This window comes from Danio rerio, chromosome 8 (assembly GCF_049306965.1).
Source record: "Danio rerio strain Tuebingen ecotype United States chromosome 8, GRCz12tu, whole genome shotgun sequence".
Lineage (NCBI taxonomy): Eukaryota > Metazoa > Chordata > Actinopteri > Cypriniformes > Danionidae > Danio > Danio rerio.
In genome coordinates, this window is record NC_133183.1 from 2660001 (window position 1) to 2686500 (window position 26500).

At 40.5% G+C, this 26500-nt stretch overlaps 1 protein-coding gene and 1 long non-coding RNA gene across 3 annotated transcripts in view; one reads left to right on the top strand and one right to left on the bottom strand.

Moving 5' to 3' along the window:
* rasal1 (RAS protein activator like 1) overlaps positions 1-26500 on the top strand; it is an 82148-nt gene that overhangs the window by 10246 nt on the left and 45402 nt on the right. Inside the window, exons 3-9 of the mRNA XM_073909994.1 lie at positions 240-353; positions 3594-3655; positions 18182-18311; positions 19510-19591; positions 21507-21647; positions 22039-22130; positions 22334-22451. Coding sequence (XP_073766095.1) covers positions 240-353; positions 3594-3655; positions 18182-18311; positions 19510-19591; positions 21507-21647; positions 22039-22130; positions 22334-22451 — 739 coding nt within the window. The remainder of the gene's footprint in view (positions 1-239; positions 354-3593; positions 3656-18181; positions 18312-19509; positions 19592-21506; positions 21648-22038; positions 22131-22333; positions 22452-26500) is intronic.
* Positions 19508-26500, bottom strand: part of LOC141375566 (uncharacterized) — a 66989-nt gene continuing 59996 nt past the window's right edge. For both annotated transcript variants that reach the window (XR_012384024.1, XR_012384021.1), the window contains exons 7-8: positions 21936-21962; positions 19508-19614 (exon numbers count right to left, since the gene is read on the bottom strand). This is a non-coding gene — a long non-coding RNA (uncharacterized lncRNA). The remainder of the gene's footprint in view (positions 19615-21935; positions 21963-26500) is intronic.

Below are 26500 nucleotides of genomic sequence, written 5' to 3' on the forward strand. Positions count from 1 at the left end.
AGACAGACAGACAGACAGACAGACAGACAGATAGATAGACAGACAGACAGACAGATAGATAGACAGACAGACAGACAGACAGACAGACAGACAGACAGATAGATAGACAGACAGACAGATAGATAGATAGATAGACAGACAGACAGACAGACAGACAGATACCTCTTCTCTATTTATAAATCGTGAGCTTCCTACCTGAATGCCAATGTTTCTAAAATAATGTTTTTTGTTTCACCCAGAACTGCGACCGTCTGGAAAAACTTGAATCCATTCTGGGGTGAAGAATACACTCTTCATCTGCCAATGGGCTTCCATACGCTCACCGTTTACGTGATGGACGAGGACACGATTGGGTAACAAACTCACAACTCTGCTTTTGAGTGAAAGAATGCTGGGCTGTTTTAACCCACAAATCTTGGGTCAAATGTGGTCAATCCCACCAGTTGGCTTAAAAATGTAGAAATGCTTTGAAATGTGCGTTTTTGTTCCGTGTGTGACGTAATATGAACTTAAATATGAAGACAGGCTGCGACTTGAAGTAGCTCCTCCTCCTTTATAAAAAACAGCCAATAGTGTTTTGTTTTTATCACAGATCTGCCAGTGGGAGTGGTTTAGCTGATATAGCAGAATTAAAGGGGGCGGGATTGTGTCAGATACAAGAAAGCATTTGATTGGTCAGAAGATTTGATGAGGTGACAAACAAAACTGCTGATCTGTTTAGACAGACAAAACTGCAAACTTTGGATGTTTATGTCTTCTAAATACACATTTTGTCACTATTTTTGAAGACATTAACTCATAGATATCCTTCAGACTAATATACTGAGACTAACATAAAAAAAAAAAATTTATAAAATGTATTAATAAGCTTTGTGATTCATAAACATCCAACAATTGTGGAAATGATTATAAGATTAAGTACATTATTGCAGATATCAGATATAATAGTTATAATTTGTGACATATGAAGTTATTTACCTGTTTGCACTTCCAACTTTTTCTGTCGGTAATATTGCACCCAATATTGGGTTACAAAAACCAGCATGTGAGCGTGCACTGAGAGTAAATGAGCAGTGGTGTTTGTGTGTGATCCGCTGAGGTGCACAGATGGTGCATTCTCTAAGTATGCTCCATATGTATGATATGAGCTCAAAAATATACTCACCGGCCACTTTATTAGGTACACCTGACCAACTGCTTGTTAATTTCTAATCAGCCAATCACATGGCAGCAACTCAATGCTTTTAGGCATGTAGACATGATCAAGACGATCTGTTGCAGTTCAAACCAAGCATCAGAATGGGGAAGAAAGGGGATTTAAGGTGACTTTGAAAGTGGCATGGTTGTTGGCGCCAGACGGGCTGCTCTGAGTATTTCAGAAACAATTTTCACAACCATCTCTAGGGTCTGAAAAAGAGGAAATATCCAGTGAGCGGCAGTTCTGTGGGTGCAAACGCCTTGTTGATGCTAGAGGTCAGAGGAGAATGGCCAGACTGTTTCCAGCTGATAGAAAGGCAACAGTAACTCAAATAAGCACTCGTTACAACCGAGCTCTGCAGAAGAGCATCTCTAAACACACAACACGTCCAACCTTGAGGCGGATGGGCTACAGCAGCAGAAGACCACACCTGGTGCCGCTCCTGTCAGCTAAGAACAGGAAACTAACACAGGCCTACCAAAATTCACCAGAACACTTTGGGTCCATTAGTACCAATTGGTCATTGTGTCAACGCCACAACCTACCTGAGTATTGCTGCTGACCATGTTCATCCCTTTATGAGCACAGTGTCTCCATCTTCTGATGGCTACTTCCAGCAGGATAACGCCACATGTCATTAAGCACCAATCATCTCAGACTGGTTTCTTGAACATCACAAAGGGTTCACTGTACTCAAATGGCCTCCACAGTCACCAGAACTCAATCCAATAGAGCACCTTTTTATTGAATTTTTCAGAATTAGTTGTATACACAGCAATGAGTAGAACATGAACAGTGTACAGTGTTTTTAAGGGGAAAAAAAGAAATTAATTAATTAAAAAATATATTTATGTAAAAAAAGTGTGGTCTAATTTAAAATAGTATTACAATAACACGGTGTGCACAGTTAAGGATAATTAGTAATTAGCCAAGACAGGTCAAACTAATTTTCCAAAGCTTCTAAATTGATTTGAATTTCTTTTTATTATATGTCCAATCTTTTCCATATGGATTCGTTAATCAGCATTATCCAATCTCAACCCATTTATTCATAATTAATTTCCTTCCCAGCATCAGTAGAGGTTTAAAGACATCTGAATGTTCCAGAAAAAAAAGAACACCTAGTAAGCACATTAATGGGGACCAATAGAGCAGGGGTTCCCAAACTTTTCAGCCCGCGACCCCCAAAATGACAATGCCAGTGACTCGTGACCCCCAATATCCTCTGAGGTGGTTATAAATACAGAAACCTGGCATGCAATGGAGCACACACATCAATAGACCCAAGTCTATTCTTCGTTTAATTTTTTTTGTGTATGTCAGTGCTTTAAATGTGCCAGAAAGTTTAACCGGGTGTTATAAAATCTATCTGCTGCTATTGCTGTGTCTTTAATATAATGTAATTAGCCCAGGGGGCGCAATCCAATGGAAATGGTAACTATAACCTACTATAGAATCTAAATAGTATATAGTATATATCAGGGGTGCTCAATCCTGTTCCTGGAGAGCCACCTTCCTGCAGATTTCAGTTGCTACCCATATCAAACACACCTGAACCAATTAATTAGGACCTGAACACCACTTGATAATTACAGGCAGGTGTGTTTGATATGGGTAGCAACTGAAATCTGCAGGAAGGTGGCTCTCCAGGAACAGGATTGAGCACTCCTGGTATATATAAACATTTTTTTCTCTTCAGTAGTTTATGGATAAAATATGGTAATTCCTATGGTTTAATAAAAATAAATAGCTTTTTGAAAATCACCAGGCGACCCCCCTTCATTGTCCTGTGACCCCTCAGGGGGTCCTGACCCCCACTTTGAGAACGACTGCAATAGAGCACCGTTGGGATGTGGTGGAACGGGAGATTGGCATCATGGATGTGCAGCCGACAAATCTGCAGCAACTGCGTGATGCTGTCATGTCAATATGGAGCAAAATCTCTGAGGAATATTTACGGTAGCTTGTTGAATCTACGTCACGAAGGTTCAAGGCAGTTCTGAGGAGAAGAAGGGGTCCAAAGCGGTACTAGTAAGGCGTACCTAATAAAGTGGCCGGTGAGTGTATACTACATTTGGAATCTGTACCATCTATCACTATATTTCAAAATATTTGAAAGTCTGTGTATTTAGAACAGTGCACATGTGTTAATAATGGATTATGGTTTATATTATTATGTGTCATGTTCTGTATTTTTTTGTAACTATGCTGGCTGTCTTGACCAGGTCTCCCTAGTAGAAGAGATATTGTATCTCAGGGGGACTATCCTGGATAAATAAGTAAATTAAAACAAAGCAAAAACTCACAGATGGTGCACTGAGATCCACTGAGCACATCTCTGACTCTGATCTGTGTGTTTGTCCGTCTCCTGTAATCTGGACACTTCACTCTGCAGTCATGATGATGTCATCGGTAAGATCTCTCTGAGTAAAGACGTGATCGCAGCTCAACACAAAGGTAAGACTAACACATACTGTTGAAGTGAGAATTATTCACCCTCCTGTGTTTTTCTTCTTCAAATATTTCCTAAATGATGTTGAATAGATTCAGAAATTTTCTCACAGCATTTCCTATAATATTTTTACTTCTGGAGAAAATCTTATTTGTTTTATTTCGGCTAGAATTAAAGCAGTTCTTAATTTTTAAACCAATTTTAAGGTCAATATTATTAAGCTGTATCTTAAGCTGTATTTGTTTGGATTGTCTACAACAAACCACGGTTATACAATGACTTGCCTAATTACCCTAACTTTACCCTAATTAACCTAGTTAAGCCTGTAAATGTCACTTTAAGCAGAATACTAGTGTCTTGAAGAATATCTAGTCTAATATTATTTACTGTCATCATGGCAAAGAGAAAATAAATCAATTATTAGAGATGAGTTATTAAAACTGTCTAGAAATGTGTTGAATAATAATTCAGGAGGACTAATAATTCAGACTTTATCTGTATATAATATATCATGTGTGGCGAGGCAAGTTGTGTCTATAGCACATTTCATACATGGTGGCAATTCAAAGTGCTTTACATAAACAGGAATAAAAAACACAATTATAAAAAAATAAAAATGATTAAAAACGATGATGAAAATGTGTTTAACAGGTTATAAAACAATAAAAAAACAAAAGAAAGACACAATAGTGCGGTCTGTCAGTCGTAGCACAGTGCTCATTCAGTAAAGGCACAGCTAAACAGATGTGAGTTCAGTCTTGATTTAAATGTGCCTAATGTTGGAGCACATCTAATCATTTCTGTTAGCTGATTCCAGCAGCAGGGGGCGCTGTTAGTAGCTGAAGGCAGATTCACCCTGCTTTGACTGAACTCTTGGGAGTTTCTAGTTTGATCTGTGTAATCTATTGGGTTTGTATTCAGTGAGCATATCTGTGATGTATTGAGGTCCAAGACCATTTAGTGACTTATAGACCAGTAGTAATACTTCAAAATCTGTTCTGAATGTAACTGGGAGCCAGTGTAGAGACCTGAGGACAGGTGTGATGTGCTCTGATTTCCTGCTTCTGGTCAGACTCCTGGCCGCAGCGTTCTGGATTAGCTGTGTGTCAAAGGAAGAGATGAAAATGCTTGTCCATGCCTTCATCTCTTCTTGATTGGATTATTGTAATGTTCTTTTCACGTGGCCACGGCCACCCCTGTGGCCACCCCAATATGATTTTGCTGTTGATATTATTAACTTAAATGTACTTATGTAAATTCCCAATGTTTCTATAGATAAATAAATAACATGCAGCAACTAAATTATTGTTGGTGCCACTAACGTAGCTGATACACTGTCCCTCTCTTACCCAGTGTCAGATTTGGGCAATATGCCAAATGCCAGGGCGCGTCGCAAGTATCTTGCTGGGGGCGGCACGTGGAGATGGTGCAACAAAAACATCCCCTAGTAAAAGCATTGGGATACCATTTACTTTATGCACGTGTGTTAACTTAGAGTGGCAATCCCAGAATAAAGACAATAAGGGCAGTTCACATCTTTTGCACGCGTTCTCTATGTGCAACCGAAACAACGCTGGTAAAAGCAAACTGACGCGTGCGTGCAGAAAACCATTCCTGTGCGGCTCACGCGCTCATGTGTGAATCCAGGTTGTTTACATGCACGCTGATAAAAAACGCGCCGCTCATGCGCCGTGAAACCGGAGTGAGCCTTTTGTGAAGAGGTGTCAGGTGTTTAGTTTTGAAAGTCGACAAAACTGAAGTTTATATAATATGATGATGATACTTTCACCAAGCATGTCAATAAAGCAGAAAGGAGGGATAAAGAGTCAGGGAGGTAAGACTTCATAACATTATTTCTCGGCCATAATTCGGGTCTAAGACCACAGATAATTCTATAAAACACATATTTTTGTATTCTATAGAATTGTCATAACTAATATTCATGCAAAAGGTTCCCTAAGTGATCTTAGCATATCACTCTGTTACATTGTTTTCCAGTAACATTTAGGATTGATGTCTGTTATTTATTTAGAATAATAATTGTGTAATAATATTAACATTAATTGTATTTATTTAGAATACATATAAGTACATTTTTATATTTATTGAAAAATAAATGTAACTATTTAAGGAGGCTGGGTATATGGGGTGGTTTGCCCAGGGTGTCATCTAAACTAGAACCACCACTGCCCTCCCTGATCGTCATTGACAGTGCACACAATCACACACGCACGCACGCACGCACGCACGCACGCACACACACACACACACACACACACACACACACACACACACACACCTTCAATAGACAGTAATGGCTATGTAATATTTACCTTAAGGTACATCAATAGAAGAAGCTGCATTAATAAAGTGGCTCAAAAAGGGATATAGATAAATGATATTATTAGGGTCTGTATAGTGAGTGTGTGTGTACAAATAGTAATGCCTTTTGTTCAGTTTGTTCACTTGTTTGTTTTATTATTTAACTCATTAATCTCAATTCATTTTAGACATGGCATATACTGTATGCTTTACAATAAATGTATGTGAAAAATAACTGAAAGTTATTTCTATATATGAGAAGTGTTTTTAAACTAAATATTGATTTTTAATTGGTTCGCACATGTACTTGCTAAATTATTTCCAGGAATAAATTGCGAATTGTAAGACTAATTAATTAAATGAATTAAAATCACATTATTTAATTGACCAGAAAAATATATAACATCACACTGAATTAATTTTTGTTGTGTGTGCCACCCCAAGATTTGGTGTGGCCTCTTCTGGCCACCCCTATGAAAACTTTCAGGGGGCGCCACTGAGCAAGGCTTTTAACCAACACCAGTAGGAGAACACACATTACACCTGTGCTTAAGGCACTGGCTTCCTATTAGCTCTGCATGGTCAAGCACCCCTGTATATTCAAGATCTATTAAGCAGTCACTCATGAAGTCGGTCTCTGAGGTCTTCTGACCTTAAAACCATTATCAGATCTCGTCTTAAGACTAAGGCCCCGTTACAATAATGCGTTTTAGTTTGTTAGTATTTTTGTGGACAGACATCGAAGTCGAGTTGTTACTAAATGTAACAAATGAGTAACTGCACAATGGCGCCTAAAACAGACAATAGTGCAAACAACGCTCCCATTTCTGTGCCCATGTTGTTGTTTACAGTACTGTCTTCCGGTAGCGTTAAAGCCATGTGTTATAGTCATGTGATAGTGGCTTGACCAATAAGGGAAGGATACGCAATGACACAAAAGCCCCAATCAGGTAGCGAATCTCAGCAGCCCCGCCTCCGTTTTCAGATGTCTGCGTTTTCCCCCATCCACACTGAGACAGAGCAGCAGCGTTTTAGAATGAAAACGGCCTCTCCAGCGTTTCCAAAATGCTCCGTTTTCGGCACTCGAAAACTCTAGAGTAGAGTTGACGGATGGCATAACCGTAGCAAAACTTATGAGTTTTTTAAACTAAAATGCATCAGTGTAAACAGGGCCTGAAGGTGACCGTGCTTTCTGTGTGGTGGACCCACGGCTCTAGGAAATCTCTCCCGATAGCACTGAGAACTCTGGGATCAGCTGTACTTTTTTAAAAGCATTTAAAGACGCACCTTTTGGTCAAGCTTTTAATTACCAATATTAGTGTTTCTGTATTTGGATTTTTAAATAGTTTTAATGTTTTAACATGTTTTCTTTTACTGTCATGTGTTCTTTTGCTTGTTTTCTCTTATTGTAAAGCACTTTTTTTGACTCAATGTTTGGGAAAGGTGCTACATAAATAAATCTTTACTGAGCTAAGCTACCGGCAGCTAGCTCTCTGTAACTCTCACATGGTCGCCCACTGAAGCTAAGCAGGGCTGCGCCCGGTCAGTACCTGGATGGGAGACCACATGGGAAAGCTAGGTTGCTGCCGAAAGTGGTGTTATTGAGGCCAGCAGGGGGCGCACAACTTGCTGTCTGTGTGGGTCCTAATGCCCCAGTATAGTGACAGGGACGCTATACTGCTCTGTGAGCACTGTCTTTCGGATGAGACGTTAAACTGAGGTCCCGACTCTCTGTGGTCGTTAAAAATCCCAGGATGTCCTTCGAAAAGAGTAGGGGTTTAACCCCGGCATCCTGGCCAAATCTGCCCACCGGCCTCTGTCCATCATGGTCTCCTAACCATCCCCATATTCCAATTGGCTTCATCACTGTCTCCTCTCCACCAATCAGCTGGTGTGTGGTGTGCGGTCTGGCGCAAAATGGCTGCTGTCGCGTCATCCAGGTGGATGCTGCACACTGGTGGTGGATGAGGAGATCCCCACCCATTGTGTGTAAAGCGCTTTGAGTGCCCAGAAAAGCGCTATATAAATGTAAGGAATTATTATTATTATTATTTACTTACTTACCTACCTACCTACCTCCTTGCTTGCTTGCATGTCTGACTGTCTTTTTGGGAAGACCAGTGAGGAGTCCATTACAGTAATCCACCCTGCTGCTGATAAAAGCATCAACAAGTTTCTCTAAATCTTCACTGGAAACAAAGCATCTAATTCCTGCAATGTTTTTGAGATGATAGTATGCTGATTTACTGACTGATCTGACATGACTATTGAAACTCAGATCTGACTCCAGAGTCACACCAAGATTCTTGACCTTATTTTTTGTCGTTTGACCCTTAGTGCTAAGGTGAGCATTCACCTTGAGAACCTCATCTCTGTTCCCAAACGCAATCACTTCAGTTTTCTCTTTGTTTAACTGAAGAAAGTTTTGGCACATTCAACTGTTCATTTCATCAATGCACTGGCAGAGGGTGTCAATGGGGCTGTAGTAAGGCTAAGTGTGTAATATACTCCTACTGCAGGATCATGTCAGGATGTGGTTACTGATTTCTTTGAATTTGCATTCCTCCAGCACACATACAAAACAAAATACATCTCATTTCTCATTTCTTTAAAGATGAATATTTCAACTTCCTTGAAACTGTACTGCACACTCTGAAGAGTCGAGTGCTTACTGAAGCAGCTAAAAATATGATTTATGCAAAGCTCAATTCTTAAAGAGGGAAGTGAAGAGCTTCAGCATGAGAAGACAAACATCAACAGAGCAAAACAAACATTAAAGAAGCATGAAGGTAGAGAATAATGCATATGATATATATATATAAGTAACGCATTCAAATCAGTGTGACTGGAGCACCACTGAGATGCTATTTTAGCGTTTTTCTCATATTTTTAATTAAGTAAAAATTGTATTAGAATTGTTTTATAATTAATATGACTATTTACATTTATTTTCATATTGAGTAAAACCAAATAAACTAAAGCTAAATTAATATTGTTGTTTTGAAATATATTAATTTATTTGTTTTAGCATTTACAGGGCGACGCAGTGGCGCAGTAGGTAGTGCTGTCGCCTCACAGTAAGAAGGTCGCTGGTTCGAACCTCAGCTCAGTTGGCGTTTCTGTGTGGAGTGTGCATGTTCTCCCTGCCTTCACGTGGGTTTTCCCCGGGTGCTCCAGTTTCCCCCACAGTCCAAAGACATGCGGTACAGGTGAATTGGGTAGGCTAAATTGTCCGTAGTGTATGAGTGTGTGTGTGAATGTGGATGTTTCCCAGAGATGGGTTGCAGCTGGAAGGGCATCCGCTGCGTAAAAAACTTGCTGGATAAGTTGGCGGTTCATTCCGCTGTGGCGACCCTGGATTAATAAAGGAACTAAGCCGACAAGAAAATGAATGAATGAATTGAAGTTTCATCCCTTTATTCATTAGTGGTCGCCACAGCAGAATGAACCGCCAACTATTCCAGCATATGTTTTACACAGCTGAAACCCTTCCAGCTGCAACCCAGTACTGGAAAACACCCATACACCCTCATTAACACACACTCATACACTACGGCCAATTTAGTTAATCAATTCCCCTGTAGCACATGTGTTTGGACTGTGGGGGAAACCAGAGCACCCGGAGGAAACCCACACCAACACTGGGAGAACATGCAAACTCCACACAGAAATGACCAAGCCGAGGCTCAAACCAGCGACCTTCTTGCTGTGAGGCGACAGTGCTAAGCACTGAGCCACCGTGTCGCCGTCAAAGAAAATTGTATATGAATAATATAATATATATGTGTGTGTCAATATGTGAGGGATATTGTACAGTACATCTGGCCAGTAGTCAATCTCAGAGTAAAACCCGACAAGTTTATAATAAGCTCTTATGTGAAGACTGAAGGGATTGTTTTTGTGATAATAACCAGCTTATTGTACATTAGTACAGAAAAAGAAACTTCGTTCTGAGCTTTAATAATATACTATATTATTAACTTAATGTGTAAAGAAAAACAAATGGGTATTAGTATACATATACACTCAGCGGCCACTTTATTAGGTACACCTGTCCAACTGCTTGTTAACGCAAATTTCTAATCAACCAATCACATGGCAGCAGCTCAATGCATTTAGACATGTAGACATGATCAAGACGATCTGCTGCAGTTCAAACTGAGCATCAGAATGGGGAAGAAAGGGGATTTAAGTGACTTTAAACGTGGCATGGTTGTTGGTGTCAGACAGGCTGGTTTGAGTATTTCAGAAACTGCTGATTTTCTGGGATTTTCACGCACAACCATCTCTAGGGTTTAGAGAGAATGGTCTGAAAAAGAGGAAATTTCCAGTGAGCGGCAGTTCTGTGGGCGCAAATGCCTTGTTGATGCCAGAGGTCAGAGAATGGCCAGACTGGTTCCAGCTGATAGAAAGGCAACAGTAACTCAAATAAGCACTCGCTACAACCGAGCTCAGCAGAAGAGCATCTCTGAACACACAACACGGCCAACCTTGAGGCGGATGGGCTACAGCAGCAGAAGAGCACACCGGGTGCCGCTCCTGTCAGCGAAGAACAGGAAACTGAGGCTACAATTCACACAGAATCACCAAAACTGGACAATAGAAGATTGGAGAAACGTTGCCTGCTCTGATGAGTCTCCATTTCTGCTGCCACATTCAGATGCTCGGGTCAGAATTTGCCTCAACAACATGAAAGCATGGATCCATCCTGCCTTGTATCAGCGGTTCAGGCTGGTGGTGGTGGTGTAATGGTGTGGGGGAGATTTTCTTGGCACACTTTGGGTCCATTAAGATCAATTGAGCATGGTGTCAACACCACTGCCTACCTGAGTATTGCTGCTGACCATGTCCATCCCTTCATGAGCACAGTGTCTCCATCTTCTGATGGCTACTTCCAGCAGGATAACGCACCACGTCATAAAGCTCAATCATCTCAGACTGGTTTCTTGAACATGACAATGAGTTCACTGTACTCAAATGGCCTCCACAGTCACCAGAGCTCAATCCAATAGAGCACCTTTGGGATGTGGTGGAGATTGGCATCATGGATGTGCAGCCGACAAATCTACAGCAACTGTGTGATGCTATCATGTCAACATGGAGCAAAAATGGAGCAAAAGCAGGAATATTTCCAATACCTTGTTTTATATATATATATACACACACATTTTTTTAAGTACTATATTTCTCAGTCAGCTGTAATAACTCATATTCAGATCTCCATGGCAACAGGAGCAGTTTTCTGACTGTAACAGATGAACATGAAACCTGATTCTCCACTAAACAGTGAATCCTCTGCGAGCGAGTGAAACCCTGCAGTCTCTCGTCAGCTGAGCCGGAGGAGTTATTAGTTATTATAAGCTCAACCCATGATGTATTAGCAGTGGGCTTGATGTTTCGCCCTGCATGAATCACTGCCTGAGTCACCCCTCACCCACGGGATCATGGGAAGAAAAAGAACGCTCGCTCGCTGAAAACTCTCCCGTCAGACATTTACTGTAACTGTACACTCAGATGCTGGAGCTGCTCAGCATTATAATGAGCAATTCTGCCATGCTCACTGTACATCCACACAGTTCCAGCATGTTGTGTGCAGCGGATGCTCTTCCAGCTGTAACCCAGCACTGGGAAACACCTATACACACTCATTCACTCACACACTCGTATGCTACAGCCAATTTAGTTCATCAATTCCCCTATAGCGCATGTGTTTGGACTGTGGGGGAAACCGGAGCACCCAGAGGAAACCCACGCCAACATGGGGAGAACATGCACAGAAATGCCAACTGCCCCAGCCAGGACTCAAACCGGCGACCCTCTTGTTGTGAGGCCACTGTGCTAATGTAACCAGGGTATTGTGACACTGACAACAGGGATGAGGATCCAAATGCAGGATGGTCAGGCAAGCAATGATCAACAAGGAAGCAAACAGAGCTGTGAGGGCAATCCAGAATCGTAGTCACAATAACAGGCGAGAGGTCGGAAGGCAAACAAGGACAAAATGACAAACTAGTCGAGGGTCAAAAACACGGGAAAACAAGACAGTAAACGCACTGTAATGTCACAAGTAAACAAGACTCGGCGACTGGAGTGAGTGTACGTGCTGCTTAAATAGTGTGTGTAATCAGTCCTTTGACAATCCTCCGTTAGTGTGTGTTTAATCAGCCAGGATGAGGAACATGTGTGTGTGAGCGGAGTGCATGTATGGAGATGTAGTCCATAAAACGGCGGATTTGTAGTCCGTAAGCTATTGTGCATGTTTTCCAGCGATCTATAGACCTTTTTCATGGCTGCTGCATGGAGGGCGCCATAGCGACCAGCGTCTTCCGGTAGAATGCCAAAAACTTGCGTTTACAGCGTGTACAACTGGTAATTTGCGCTCTGAAAATGGGTTTCAATAACGTTTGTAATGGATAACAGAGTGTTTTTGTGACACAACTTAGAAATGTGTCTGTTAAAGCCGTTATAATCTGTCACATGTGGGTTAAGCGCGTCAGAAATACGAGAGAAACGTTCTCCTAGTTCGCGGTTCTGCCGTCAGAAATACAGTGTGTGTGTGTGTGTGTTCCCGGCCTGTCAGCTGTTAGCTCAGCGGCTCTTTAACACACACACACACAGAGAGAGAGAGAGAGCAAACCAGAGTACTGGCATGAAACTTAACAGGTATGAAAGTCGTGCAATTTACAAAAATGAGCAATAAAAGTCTGTTATTGATCCTCTGCTGGCTGATTTGCTGTTCATTCTAATCGCGAGCCGTTTGTGTTTTATTTCGTGTGTTGTTTTTACCACGGTTTGTGTTTTTCTGTCATTTCGAAATGACACTAGCCTATATTTTCACTTTGTCACAGTTATTAAATCAGTGTTTCAGTGGCACAGTACAGGCTACGTGTGTGTGTCAAACATTTTGGTGAATGACATTAGTTTGGGCTGGTTATATATTTGAAATAAAGAGAAAACGTTGACTTTAGCGATGACGAGGCTTCATTTAAACTGCAGAAGATGCCGTCTGACAGCGAGGGCAAAACGCCTCACAGCAGCTGTTTTCCATCCTATTAGATCGCATTTCTTTAAATGATCAGTCCAGGAGATGCTGCTGATGGACAACAGTGTTAGTTCAAAGAGGATAAAAGCAGATAAAATACATTAAAACCAACACAATCTCACGGCAATTCGTAACTTTTTCCTTTTGTGGCTAATTCGTATGAATTTGTACGATCTAATTCGTACAATTTAGTACGATTTGCTCATCCCCCAATGACGGTTGGGGTTAGGGGTGGGGTCAGGTGCCACGCCTCCTTTTTAAAATCGTACCATTTCGTACGACTGAACTCGTACGAATTCGTACGAATTAGCCACTAAACTGGCAAAACGTAAAATACTTACGTTTTCTCGTGAGATCAGGCTGATTAAAACTATCTTTTCAAAACTGTCCAGATGTGACTGTTTACACGCATCAGCTGCCGACCGGAAGTTCTTCGCATTCTCCTTGCGCATACACGCAAAGCATCATGGGTAATTTTGCGTTCCAAGAAAAAGGTCTAAAGAGTTAAGATCGCTGTGCTAACAACTGTGCTAACCCTATTTTTAACATTTACTTAATTTGTTTAAAAACTCTTAATTGTTGTTACTTCATGCAAACTTTATAGCATGAAGCTTAAACCTGATCCTAAATGCACTCTCTGTCATGTAGGTGAAACTGGTGCGTTCTTTCACATGATTTGGGACTGTCCTGGGCTTGGTTATTTTTGGAATATGGTTTAAAAAAATTTGTATTCAATACTAAACGTTTCAGTCCCTCTCGCCCCCTCTATTTCGTCATAAATGATTTTTCTGATATCCAACTTAATGAAATTCAAAAGTGAGTGTTTTTAGCTGGCTTGACAGCAGCAGAGAAAACAGTTGCGACAAGATGGAAGCCTCCACATTCTCCTAATCATCATCATCATTGGATTCTTACTTTTATTGATATTGTGTATCTGGAAATGTTCACTGCTTGGATCTAGGCATGGCACGATAACCGTTTTCAAGGTATACCGCGGTTTGGAAAAGTCTAGGATTTCTACATTTTCTGTAATAAGGTATGAGGTTTTTTTTCATAATTTTTTTGTTTGTGTTTTTAGGACAACAGTATCTTTAGCAGAAAAAATATCCAAAGATGCCGTTTTAAATTGTAAAGAAATCTGTGTTTTTGAAACTAATGAAGACTGCAGACGTCAATGATTCATTTGAATTATTTAGCCTGATCACGTTCACTGCTCCAAAATATTTGACATCTTTCAAAAACTAAAATATATTATGTTCAAAAGGGAAAAAGATTCAGTTTTTTACACAGACATTTAAAAAGAACTAATTTTAGAGCGGTAAGCACAATACTGTTATATTTTTATCCAAGGTTATCATACTGTCAGATTCTTATAACAGTCCATGCCTACTCGCATCCATGGTGCAAGAGAGGACGCCATCAGACTTTGGGCACAAACCTTGAACAAACGTACTAATTTGAATCAAGAAGACATCGAAAAGCAGAAATTTCTGGTTCCAGGCCCCATGATTTTATTTTATTTTTAAATTAATTAATTTTTTAATTAATCATCTAATTAATTAATTAATTTAAAAATAAAATAAAATTATGGGGCCTTGAACCAGAAGTTTTTTAAATTTATTTATTTTTAATTATATAACATTTAATTTATTTATTTTTCTTCTTTATTAATTTTATATTTTTTCCTCCTTTTTTTTTTTGTAATTTAAGGTTCCCTGTATGGGCTTCTAAAAATTTCTCTCCTTTGTCGTAGACCTCTTTCAGCACAGTTTTGAATACCTATTTCTGTTTGTCTATTACCATTCTTTTATTTATTTATTTTTAACTGGCTTAACTTTACCCTTACTTATCCCTAAATACAGATTTGGTTTATTGCCTTCTTTGATTTGAAAATTTGTTTTATGTATGTGTATTTATGTGTATATATATTAATTTATTAATTTTTTTTGTTTTAGTTTGTCCATGTATTTACTCTTCACTTCTTTCTATTTATTAACACTATTGTTGTTATTGCTGGCACTATTATTAATACTATTATTGAACAACTTATATATTGGTTATTACATATACAGTTAAAGTCAGAATTATTAGCCCCCTTTGAATTTTGTTTTCTTTTTTAAATATTTCTCCAATGTTGTTTAACAGAGCAAGGAAATTTCAACAGTATGTCTGATAATATTTTTTCTTCTGGAGAAAGTCTTATTTGCTTTATTTCAGCTAGAATAAAAGCAGTTTTTAATTTTTTAAACACCATTTTAAGGTCAATATTATTAGCCCCTTTAAGCTATTTTTTCCCGATAGTCTGCTGAGCAAACCATCATTATACAATAACTTGCCTAATTACCCTAACCTGCCTAGTTCACCTAATTAATCCTTTAAATCACTTTAAGCTGTGTATAGAAGTGTCTTGAAAAATATCTAGTAAAATATTATTTACGGTCATCATGACAAAGATAAAATAAATCATATATAATAGACGAGTTATTAACACTGTTATGTTTAGAAATGTGTTGAACAAATCTGTTCTCTGTTAAACAGAAATTGGGGAAAAGAATAAACCGGGGGGCTAATAATTCTGACTTCAACTATATATCTATGCAATTTGCTATGCTGATTGTCTACGGCATGTTTTTCTGTGTTCAAAATATATAACATAAAAGAACAATTTGATAGAAAAAAACCTCCTAATTGTGGCAAAAGAGGATTTAAAGTACAAAATATGACGTGCAAAAAAAATAAACAAAAGCAGCCGCTGTAATCTGAATACTGTTGCAGTGTGATATTCAAAGCAGTACTCTTTGATGAATGTTTAAACAGTGGTACGCTACATTAATCTTACAGCATTGCATGTTTAATTCAGCATCCAGTAAACATCTCCAAAATATGAAATATTAAAATATCAAATAGTTTGCGGTTTAATTCAGTACAAAATACAGAAATCAAGCAGATGTTGAAACAGTTAACTGAATCTAAACCCATAAAAAGTCTGAATCAGAATCGATTTTCACGCACAAGAAATTTGTTTTTGGCTACAGAAGCTTCCAGTGTACATAAAGTGACAAGTGACGACTGTTACGGCTTTTAAGTTTTGTCTGTAGGGTTTAAAAGGTAACATTTAAGGTGATAATATTTTACTAAACTACTAAACTAATGTGTTTAGACAGTGGAGTTATTTGCGTGATGCAAAGTGTTTGTCACGTGACATCTAAGCTCCTCAAATTCAAAGGGAAGACTGACGCCGGACGTCAGGGGATTGCCACATATACACATCCAAGACGGTAACAGTGATCAACACAAGAACATATGGAAGGCCGTTGGGGCCAAAACATCTGCAACAAATGTGTAAACGCGTAATTGCGTGTTAACACGTAATTTACGCGTTAACACTTTAGTACGTGTTTACACGTCATTTACGCGTTAACACACAATTTACGTGTTAACACGTTTTTTTTTTAAACTAGTCTAATTTTTAAAGTGTTTTGGCCCCAATGGCCTTCCATAAGAACAAGACCAAAATCAAAACTAAGTTCACGTCAAAATCCCAGTACATCACAACAAGCCAAAAACACACACAAAAGCAAGCAAAGACCGCAAGCAAGACAGAGCAAAAGCAGAACGAGCTTCCCCGGCCCCGCTCACGTCCCTATTAAACTTTGAGCTCCTGTGCTGATTGGTTGTGAAGGTGATGACGTCACAAGGTGTAATTGAGATTGACGTCTTCACGGACGAATGGGATACTGGGATGGGCGAACCTGAGAATTGACAGAGAGAGGGAGGGAGCAAGCGAGCGAGCGAGAAAGGGGAAAGAGAGCGCACACACACAAGCAAAACAAACAGGCATATACATATGATGCAGTTAGACAAAAGAGCTCTGGAGGATGAATTGTATGTACAGATTTGTTATAAATATACTAATTATAAAGTGCTGTGTACAATATGAGAATGTATTGCATTATATATTGTGATAAGGTGCTGTGTACACGTGCGTCTGACATGCAATAACTACTACTACAAATTAGACATGATATTCACCTTTTTTTAGAACTGCCTTGATTGCATTTAATTAAAAATTCTAAATAATCGCAAATATTTCATATACATTTTTTATATTTAATATTTCTGAGATGGTAAATGGATGCCACTCATTGAATTAAGTGCTATAAGATTAGCCCCTTTCACACAGTGATACGATAAATATCCGGAAAATTTCCGTAAGGACTTTACCGGTATATTCAAAAAAGCGCTGTTCACACAGGCGAGAACGTTACGGAAATTTTCCGGAAAAGAGCATTCACACCAAAATACTGGTAAATTCTGACATCATTCACCACAAATGAGCTTTAAACGGCTGCGCTTGTGTTTGTAAACATTTGACTAAATTACAGACTCTGTGGATGATCAATATTGTGAACAACTTTCGCAGGATCACTTTCGCATGTCGAGATGTTCATAATATGTGCGTGTGCAGGCGCTCATAGGCGCACGCAAAGCTTAAAGGTAAACAAACAACGGCTTATCATAAGCATCTCATCGATGATTATTTACACATTTGGCATTAAGAAGAACATATAAACGTGATCTGACTATCTTCTAGCAGCTAAATGTGTCTGGAAAAATATTCAAAGGTTTTTATTCTCATAAACCGTGCGGACGTAAATGCGTCTGACTGTTGTGATTGGCTAAAGCAGACGTCTCACGTCAGCACGTTCTAGACGTGCACGCGCTTATTACGGCAATCTTCCTTCTGCATTCACACAGCGCAGCATTCCGGCAAATTGCCGGTAATGTTACAACTTCTCTTTCCGGAAAATAGCCAGAACGAATTTACCGGTATTTTCAAAAATTGCCGGCAATTTTCCGGAAAGGTCTGTATGTGTGAAAGGGGCTATTATTTCAGCAATCTAGCATTATTGTAGCTGTTTTCATGCAGTGTTATATCATTGTTTTAGCAATTTTAACTTTATTGAACTTATTCATTCATTAAATATACATTTACACACAATTACACAAGTAAACAAACGGAGTCAATGATGGACTAAAAATCTGTGGATTTCTGCGAGCGCAGATTTCGTGTGGGCTTAACGATGACTAATGAAATGTTTGCAATGAGAAACAGAATCTGCAGAGTATCCTGGCTGAATCAGGGCTGTGTTTGTGTGTTCTGCAGGTCTGGATAACTGGTTAAATCTGACTCGCGTGGATCCTGATGAGGAGGTTCAGGGTGAGATTCATTTGGCTCTGGAGCTGCAGAGAGAAAAGCACAGATCCTGCCTGAGCTGCCACATCATCGAGGCTCGGTGAGGACATGCTGATCTGATCATTCATTTTCCTTCGATTTAGTCCCTTATTTATCAGGGGTCGCCACAGCGGAATGAACCACCAACTATTCCAGCATAAGTTTTACACAGCGATTGTCCTTCCAGCTGCAACCCAGTACTGGGAAACACCCATACACACTCATTCACACACACTCATACACTACAGCCAATTTAGTTCATCAGTTCCCCTTTAGAGCAAGTGTTTGGACTGTGGGGGAAACCGGAGCACCTGGAGGAAAACCATGGTAACAAGGGGAGAACATGCAAACTCAACACAGAAACGCCAACTGAGCCAGCCGGGACTCGAACCAGTGACCTTCTTGCTGTGAGGTGACTGTGCTAACCACTAAACCACCATACCACCCCTTCATAATAATAATAATAATATTTATGGAGAATTTGTGAGGACACACTGCTCTGCTCATTTAATAATAATAATAATAATAATAATAATAATCATTATCATAATGATAATAAAATATTTATGAAGGCTCGGTTTAGTGAGGACACACTGATCTGCTTCTGCTCACTTAATAATATAATAATAATATTAATAATATTCATCGAGACTTTGAGGACACACTGCTCCCCTTCTGTTCCTTTAATCATAATAGAAGTAATAATGATAATAATTGGGCGGCACGGTGGCTTAGTAATTGGTGGTTCATTCCACTGTGGCGACCCCTGATTAATGGGGTTAAGCCGAAGGAAAATAAATGAATTAATGAATAATAATACTCATCATAAAGGGATCACGTTCACATATGCCAAACGAACCGCGCTAACTGGGCAAACGAGATACGTTCCGAAACAAAAGTGTAGGTGTGAATGCACCCTTAAAGTTCTCTGTAGTTGTCTTGACAACACACACACACTCTGGGATGAGCTGCGTGCAAGAAACTTGCGGCTTTTAGTAAACCATTCAAAAGATGCCGCTCTTAACGCAAAAAAGTGCATTCGATCGGCCCCTTATGCAGCCAAACTAAAAATATATAAAATAATATACCAATTTAACTGATACCATTAATCGGTTACAAACGCACCATTACGGTTAATGGTTAATCGATTATTTTGAGCATCCCTAATTTGTATGTTTGAATTTGACAGTACTGTAAACACTCAGATTGTGTTGTGTGTGTGTGTGTGTGTGTGTGATGTGTGTTTGTTTTTGCTACAGTGATTTGGCTCCGCGTGATATCACCGGCACGTCTGATCCCTTCACCAGAATCATCTACAACAACCTCAGCGCTGAGACATCGGTGAGATTATCTTCATCCAGATGCTGAACACAGGAAAAAAAAAAAAACATATTTAATGCATCAGCAAAGTGTTCTGTACATCTTTAATAACACAAATCTTCTGAATTAGCCGATCTGTTCATATGAGGAACAGACAGAAAACTAAGTCACTATTCGCTAGAATAATTGAGTTCTGTTATGCTTTTTTTTTATCAGGGATGCACCAAAATGTAAATTATGCACTGAAATTTAAAATTCTGGTTGCTCTTGACCGAAAACTGATTTTTAAATATAATTAATTATTTAATATTATATATATATATATATTATATTATTTAAAATTATAACTAATTAAATATTATAAAGTCATTTTGTAAGTGTTTTTTTATTTAAAACCAATAGCTATAAACATAAAGATATCTGACCCAAAATTAAATCAGAATGTTGAGGAAATCAATCTATTTAATTCATTTTGGAATAAGACTGTAACATAAGCAAATGTGGAAAAAGTGAAGCGCTATCAATACTTTCCAGATGCACTGTATGTCCTCATTTACTCATTCTTTACTTGTGTCACACCCCTATAAGTTGACACATAAAAAGATACTTTTAAGGCCGTGTTTACACTAGTATGTTTTAGTTTTAAAACAGCGTTTTAGAATGAAAACGATCCGCGTCCACACTAGCGTTTCCGAACAGCTCTCCGTCTATCCCAGGGGTCACCAAACTTGTTCCTGCAGATTTTAGCTCCAACCCTAATCAAACACACCTGAACAAGCTAATCAAGGTCTTACTAGGTGTACTTGAAACACCCAGGCAGGTGTGTTAAGGCAAGTTGGAGCTAAACACTGGAGGGACACCGGCCCTCCCGGACCGAGATTGGTGACCGCTGGTCTATCCCAAAACGCTGATAACGCACATCACATGACCACACACACACACACTCTCTGGCAAGCGCTGCAGCCTATCTACCCAGATGAGAGCTGTGCTAGTCGGCGTGTTCATCAAGCATCTCCCGCTGGATCTAATCTCAATATATTTGCTAAAGGTAAAATTTAATTCATCTTGTTGTCTTTAACTAACGACATATTCCCCGACTTTGGTCTTTTGAATCTATTAGGCTACTTGTTCTCAGGTAACGTTCGTGTTTTGGCTGATCGCAGAGATAAATGCAACCCAGGCTCATTGTGGAAACGTAGCCCCGCGGACGTTTCTGCGGACTGTGACTTACGTCCCGGGAGGTACGTATTGGAGCGTTTTTTTGTTTTCGCGGATCCGCAAAAGGCCGCCATTCTCGCGCGAAAAGCCGCCGGGTCGAGAAAAAAAAAAAAAAAAAAAAAAAAGCAAAAGCCCTCGTCTTCGATTTCGACCGCGTTTTCGGATCCCGCTGCGTTCTCGCCCTTATTTTCCTGATTCCGTTTTTCATCTTACCTGATTTCCGGAACCCGCTGTTCCCCGAACTTGATCCCGGTCGTCATCCACCGCGGCCGGCTCCGGCTCCTCCTCCTCCGGGGCCTCCGCTCAGAGGCGAGCCGTCGGCCGGCGCCCGAGCGCACATCAGCGCGCACAGCAGCCTCTCGCGGATCCGCGAAAACAAAAAAAACGCTCGAATACGTACCTCCCGGGACGTAAATCGCGGTCCGCAGAAACGTCCGCGGGGCTACGTTTCCACAATGAGCCCGGGTTGGATATTCAGCATAAGAGAGGGTATGTTTCGTATTTTCACTGAAATTTAAAGGAGGCAGTTGTTATAGGCTCCGTTTTGTTATAAATATCCACACAGTGAAGATGACGCTTATATATGCAGCACGGCGCCTCAACATTTCTGTTGCCTCACTCAATGCCTCCTCAATTGTAAGTCGCTTCGGACAGAAGCATCTGCTAAATGACTAAATGTCGGCATCGTGACATGAGAACATGAGTGTGTGTATGTCAGATCATAAAGAAGACACGGTTCCCTCACTGGGACGAGACTCTGGAGCTCTGTCTGGATGAAGCTGATGAAGATGAGGGAGGAATGGTCACGGTGGAGGTCTGGGACTGGGACATGGTGGGGAAGAACGACTTTTTGGGGAAGGTGAGCGCACAGTTTCACCTGTCTGACATTACATGAGTAATAAATGAGTAATGCAAAACAATAACCTGCATTTGGGTGTGCATTATTTTCTGATAATTCAGTAGTCCTGAGAGCATTATTCCACTTATACTACAGTTACCTAGACTAAACCAGAGAACTGGTCGGCATCTCAGATTTTAGTGGTTCTGAAAGACCATCCTCTTCAGAACCAAATTATAAACATGTGATTTTACTGTATTTCTGGTAACTTTGAATATTACATTGCTCCTTAAATGATCATGCACTCACCCTCAGTGCTGGATGATGCTCTTCATTCTGTGGGAACACAAGCAGAAGTTTAGAGTGAGTCAATGACGGGGACTGATGTGTGTGTGTGTGTGTGTGTGTGCAGGTGGAGATTCCTCTGTCGTGTCTGCTCAGATCTCCTGTCCTGCAGGGCTGGTTTCGGCTGATGCCACTGGGAAACACAGAGGACAATGCCGGGTGTGTATGTGCATGTGTTATACGGCGCATACACATTCATTAACAGTGTGTGTGTGTGTTTACAGCATAGTCCCATTTATTGCCTAGGTGTGTGTTATACAGTGCACATTCATTCATCTGCGTGTGTCATATAGCGCCTTCACATTCATTTACTGTGTGTGTGTGTGTGTGTGTGTGTGTGTGTGTGTGTGTGTGTGTTTCAGAGGTAAACTGGGTGCTCTGCGTCTGAAGGTGCGTTTGGTGGAGGAGAGGATTCTTCCATCAGTTTATTATCAGCCTCTGATGGATTTGCTGGTGGAGGCCGTCATTTCTCCATCTGAGGTACTATAAATATAAATGTATATGAGCAATATCACATGAGTAGCAGTGCGATATGGCTGTATATCGACTCTGGTGGGAGGCTTGCATTGTCCCACCAGTGATGATATATACAACCATACCGCACTGCTATAAGTGTGATAACATTTACATTTAGTCATTTAGCAGATGCTTTTATCCAAAGCGACTGACAAATGAGGACAAGGAAGCAATTTACACAACTATAAGAGCAACAATGAAGAAGTGCTGTAGGCAAGTTTCAGGTCTGTAAAGTCTAAGAAGGAAAGTATTAGTAATTTTTTTTTTTTGGGGTACAGTTAGTGGTATATTCAGAGAGGCAATTGCAGATTAGGAAGTGTAGTGGAGACTAAACAGTTGAGTTTTTAGTCATTTCTTGAAGACAGCGAGTGACTGTCGTTCTGATGCAGTTAGGGAGTTCATTCCACCAACTGGGCAGATTGAATGCGAGAGTTCGGGAAAGTGATTTCTTCCCTCTTTGGGATGGAACCACGAGGCGACGTTCATTCACAGAACGCAAGTTTCTGGAGGACACATACATCTGCAGAAGTGACAGCAGATAAGAAGGAGCAAAGCCAGAAGTCGCTTTGTAGGCAAACATCAGAGCTTTGAATTTGATGTGAGCAGCAACTGGCAGCCAGTGCAAACGGATGAGCAGCGGAGTGACATGTGCTCTTTTAGGTTCATTAAAGACCACTCGTGCTGCTGCGTTCTGGAGCAGTTGAAGAGACTTGATAGAGTTAGCTGGAAGCCCGGCTAGCAGAGAGTTGCAGTAATCCAGTCTGGAGAGAACAAGAGCTTGAACAAGGAGTTGAGCTGCATGTTCAGATAGGAAGGGTCGGATCTTTCTGATGTTATAGAGTGCGAATCTGCAAGATCGAGCAGTTCTAGAAATGTGGTCAGAGAAGTTTAGTTGGTCATCAATCGTTACTCCAAGGCTTTTCACCATTTTGGATGCAGTAATGGTTGCCCCATCCATCTGGATTGAAAAGTTATGATGTAGAGTCGGGTTGGCAGAAACTTCAAGCATTTCCGTTTTCGCGAGGTTCAGCTGAAGATGATGATCTTTCATCCAGTGTGAAATGTCCAACAGTTTTATAGTTTGATAAGTGTGATAAGTTTACAGTTTGATAAGTGTGTTTATACAACAGTTCGACGGCATAATCGTGTATATAATTAAGAAAATCAAACATGGAGAGTCCAAAAACCCTTTTGTATTAGGAACTACTTTCTTCTGCCATTCATTCACAAATGCAGCAGAAGCTGTTACTTATTCACCAGCGTCACTTTAGAGACAATGTTTGAATGATTCTCTAGCGTAATGTCTAAAGTGATGACAAAGCAGCTGACATTTTAAGATTATAAGGCTGAACGTGACATGAAATGCCATCAGTCTACAGAGAAATCTCCCTACAGTATTACAGTCTATTGCAGTCTACAGTATGTCTCTGTTGCAACTGGGATATCACAAGATTTAACCCCGAAAAAAGCAGCGCATTCGCTACCAGATTGCTGTTGAGTCTGCGGTAAGCAAAAACACTAAACACATTTCTTCTTTCTTTCTGCCAACACAACACACATTCCTGATGAACCCCATCTCACACTCAAGACACTACAATTGTATGGTGTTAATACAGCACTACAGCATACAAAAGAGAGAGAGATCGCCTTAGAAAGCTATTAAACTGTATGACAATGATTTGATCAGCATTAGTTAGAAATTAAGGCATTTTCAATCTTCTTAGGGCTTATTATGCGGTCCTGTCGCCATCTTGTGGATAGACAACATCAACCATCTTTGCTCAAAGACAGGCTAATGGCTTTTCAGAAATTATATTTTAAAATAGGCACTATCCTTATGAATAAACTGCATATTTGCAATCTAAACAACTACATTTTTGACTAAAAAAGCCATAAAAGTACATTATGTTGCCCAACAGCAGAAATATCTGTCGAACTGTAGAGTGTCCTCTGCTTGTTGCTGCATGTGGGCGGAGTAATACAAAAGAGTGAAGGGGCTGGACGAGTGCTGTTACTGGCAGAATATCACACGGCTTTCAGCCAATCAGATTCAAGAACCAGACAGAACTGATGTGTAAATATAAATATAGATATGAAACAGAGGTGTTTCAGATCCTAAAAAGCAATACTGAAATAAGGTTGATGTCATTCTGAACACATTTATAGTTTGTTCTGGTGCTTCAGCATGTAATGCCAAACAGAGACCTGTAATGAAGCGCTGAGGAACATTTAGCCACTCTGATGGCACTTCTGTTAAATTTAGCTCCAGATCAACTAATCACTTCCTCTATGAATTGAAGAAGTAGATGAATGTGTAATCTGTGGGTTTAACTGCTAAGTTAAACTGCTGTTAGCGAATGTCGTTTCCTTTAATGAATGTTTACATGTCATTTAAGCATTCATTTATTTGTTTTACTTCACACACACACACACACAGCACACTAAATGCTATAAAATAATTAACATTATTAATTCAAGTCGAATCTGAAATTCAATTACTTTCAAGAAGTGTGGGAACCAGGACTTATCTATCCCCCTCCTCAACTGCCGTCCTCCCCGGTCCGCTGTTCACTTTGACTTTCTTCCGCGACTCCCCAACTCTCTTCACTTCTGTCTGCAACAACCCCCCGCTCTTCACTTTTGTCCTACGTCCGCGACACCCCTCCGCCATCCATCGCAGGAGGGCATTGTTCAGAAGGAACAATGCGGTTTTCATCCATGCCGTGGTACACTGGACCAGCTCTATACCCTCACCAGGGTGCTTGAGGGTTCATGGGAGTATGCCCAACCAGTCCACATGTGTTTAATGGACTTGGAGAAGGCATTCAACCTTGTCCCTCGAGGCATTCTGTGGAAGGTGCTCTGGGAGTATTGGGTCAGAGGCGCTCTGTTAGGGGCCGTCTCGTCCCTGTATGAACAGAGTATGAGTTTGTTCGCATTGCCGGCAATAAGTCAGACTTGTTTCCAGTGCATGTTGGACTCGGACAGGGCTGCCCTTTGTCTTCAATTCTGTTAATAATTTTTATGGAAAGAATTTCAAAGTGCAGCCTTGAGCTGGAGGGGGTCCGGTTTGGGGACCACAGGATTTCATCTCTGTTCTCCGCAGACGATGTTGTTCTGTTGGCTTTATTGAACATGGACCTTCAGCATACACTGGGGCGGTTTGCTGCCGAGTGTGATGCGGCTGGGATGAGATTCAGCACCTCCAAGTCTGAGGCCATGGTGCTCCACCGGAAAAATGTGGTTTGTCTTCTCCAGGTTGGAGGAAAGTCCTTACCTCAGGTGGAGGAGTTCAAGTATCTCGGGGTTTTGTTCATGAGTGAGGGAAGGATGGAACGTGAGATTGACAGGGGGATTGGTGCAGCGGCAGCAGTAATGCGTTGATCGTTGGTCTGTTGTGGTAAAGAAGGAGCTGAGCCGAAAGGCAAAGCTCTCGATTTACCGGTCAGTCTACCTTCCTACTGTCACCTATGCTCATGAGCTTTGGGTCATGACCAAAAAGACAAGATCTTGGATACAAGCGGCAGAACACGCTATAAGTTTGCCAATGAACATTCAAAATTTTCCTCAGTGTCGGCCAATCAGGAAGGAGAAAACAGCATGCACGCTGACATCATGAGGCGTCCACACGAGCTCACTGTACAAGGAGATTTAGAAAATTTTAACCCTGGTGTGAGGTTTTTAGAAAGTTTCAGTAACCCAATATTTTTTTTTTCTTTTCAGCTTAGTGCCATTATTAAACAGGGGTCACCACAGCAGAATGAACCGCCAACTTATCCAGCATGCTTTACACTGCAAATACTCTTCCAGCTGCAACCCAGTACTGGGAAACACCCATACATGCTCATAAACACACACAGTCACACATTACAGCCAATTCAGTTCACCAATTTCCCTATAGCGCATGTGTTTGCCTTGGACTGTGGGGGAAACCGGAGCACCCGGAGGAAACCCACGCCAACACGGGGAGAACATGCAAACTTCACATAGAAATGACAACTGGCCTAGCTGGG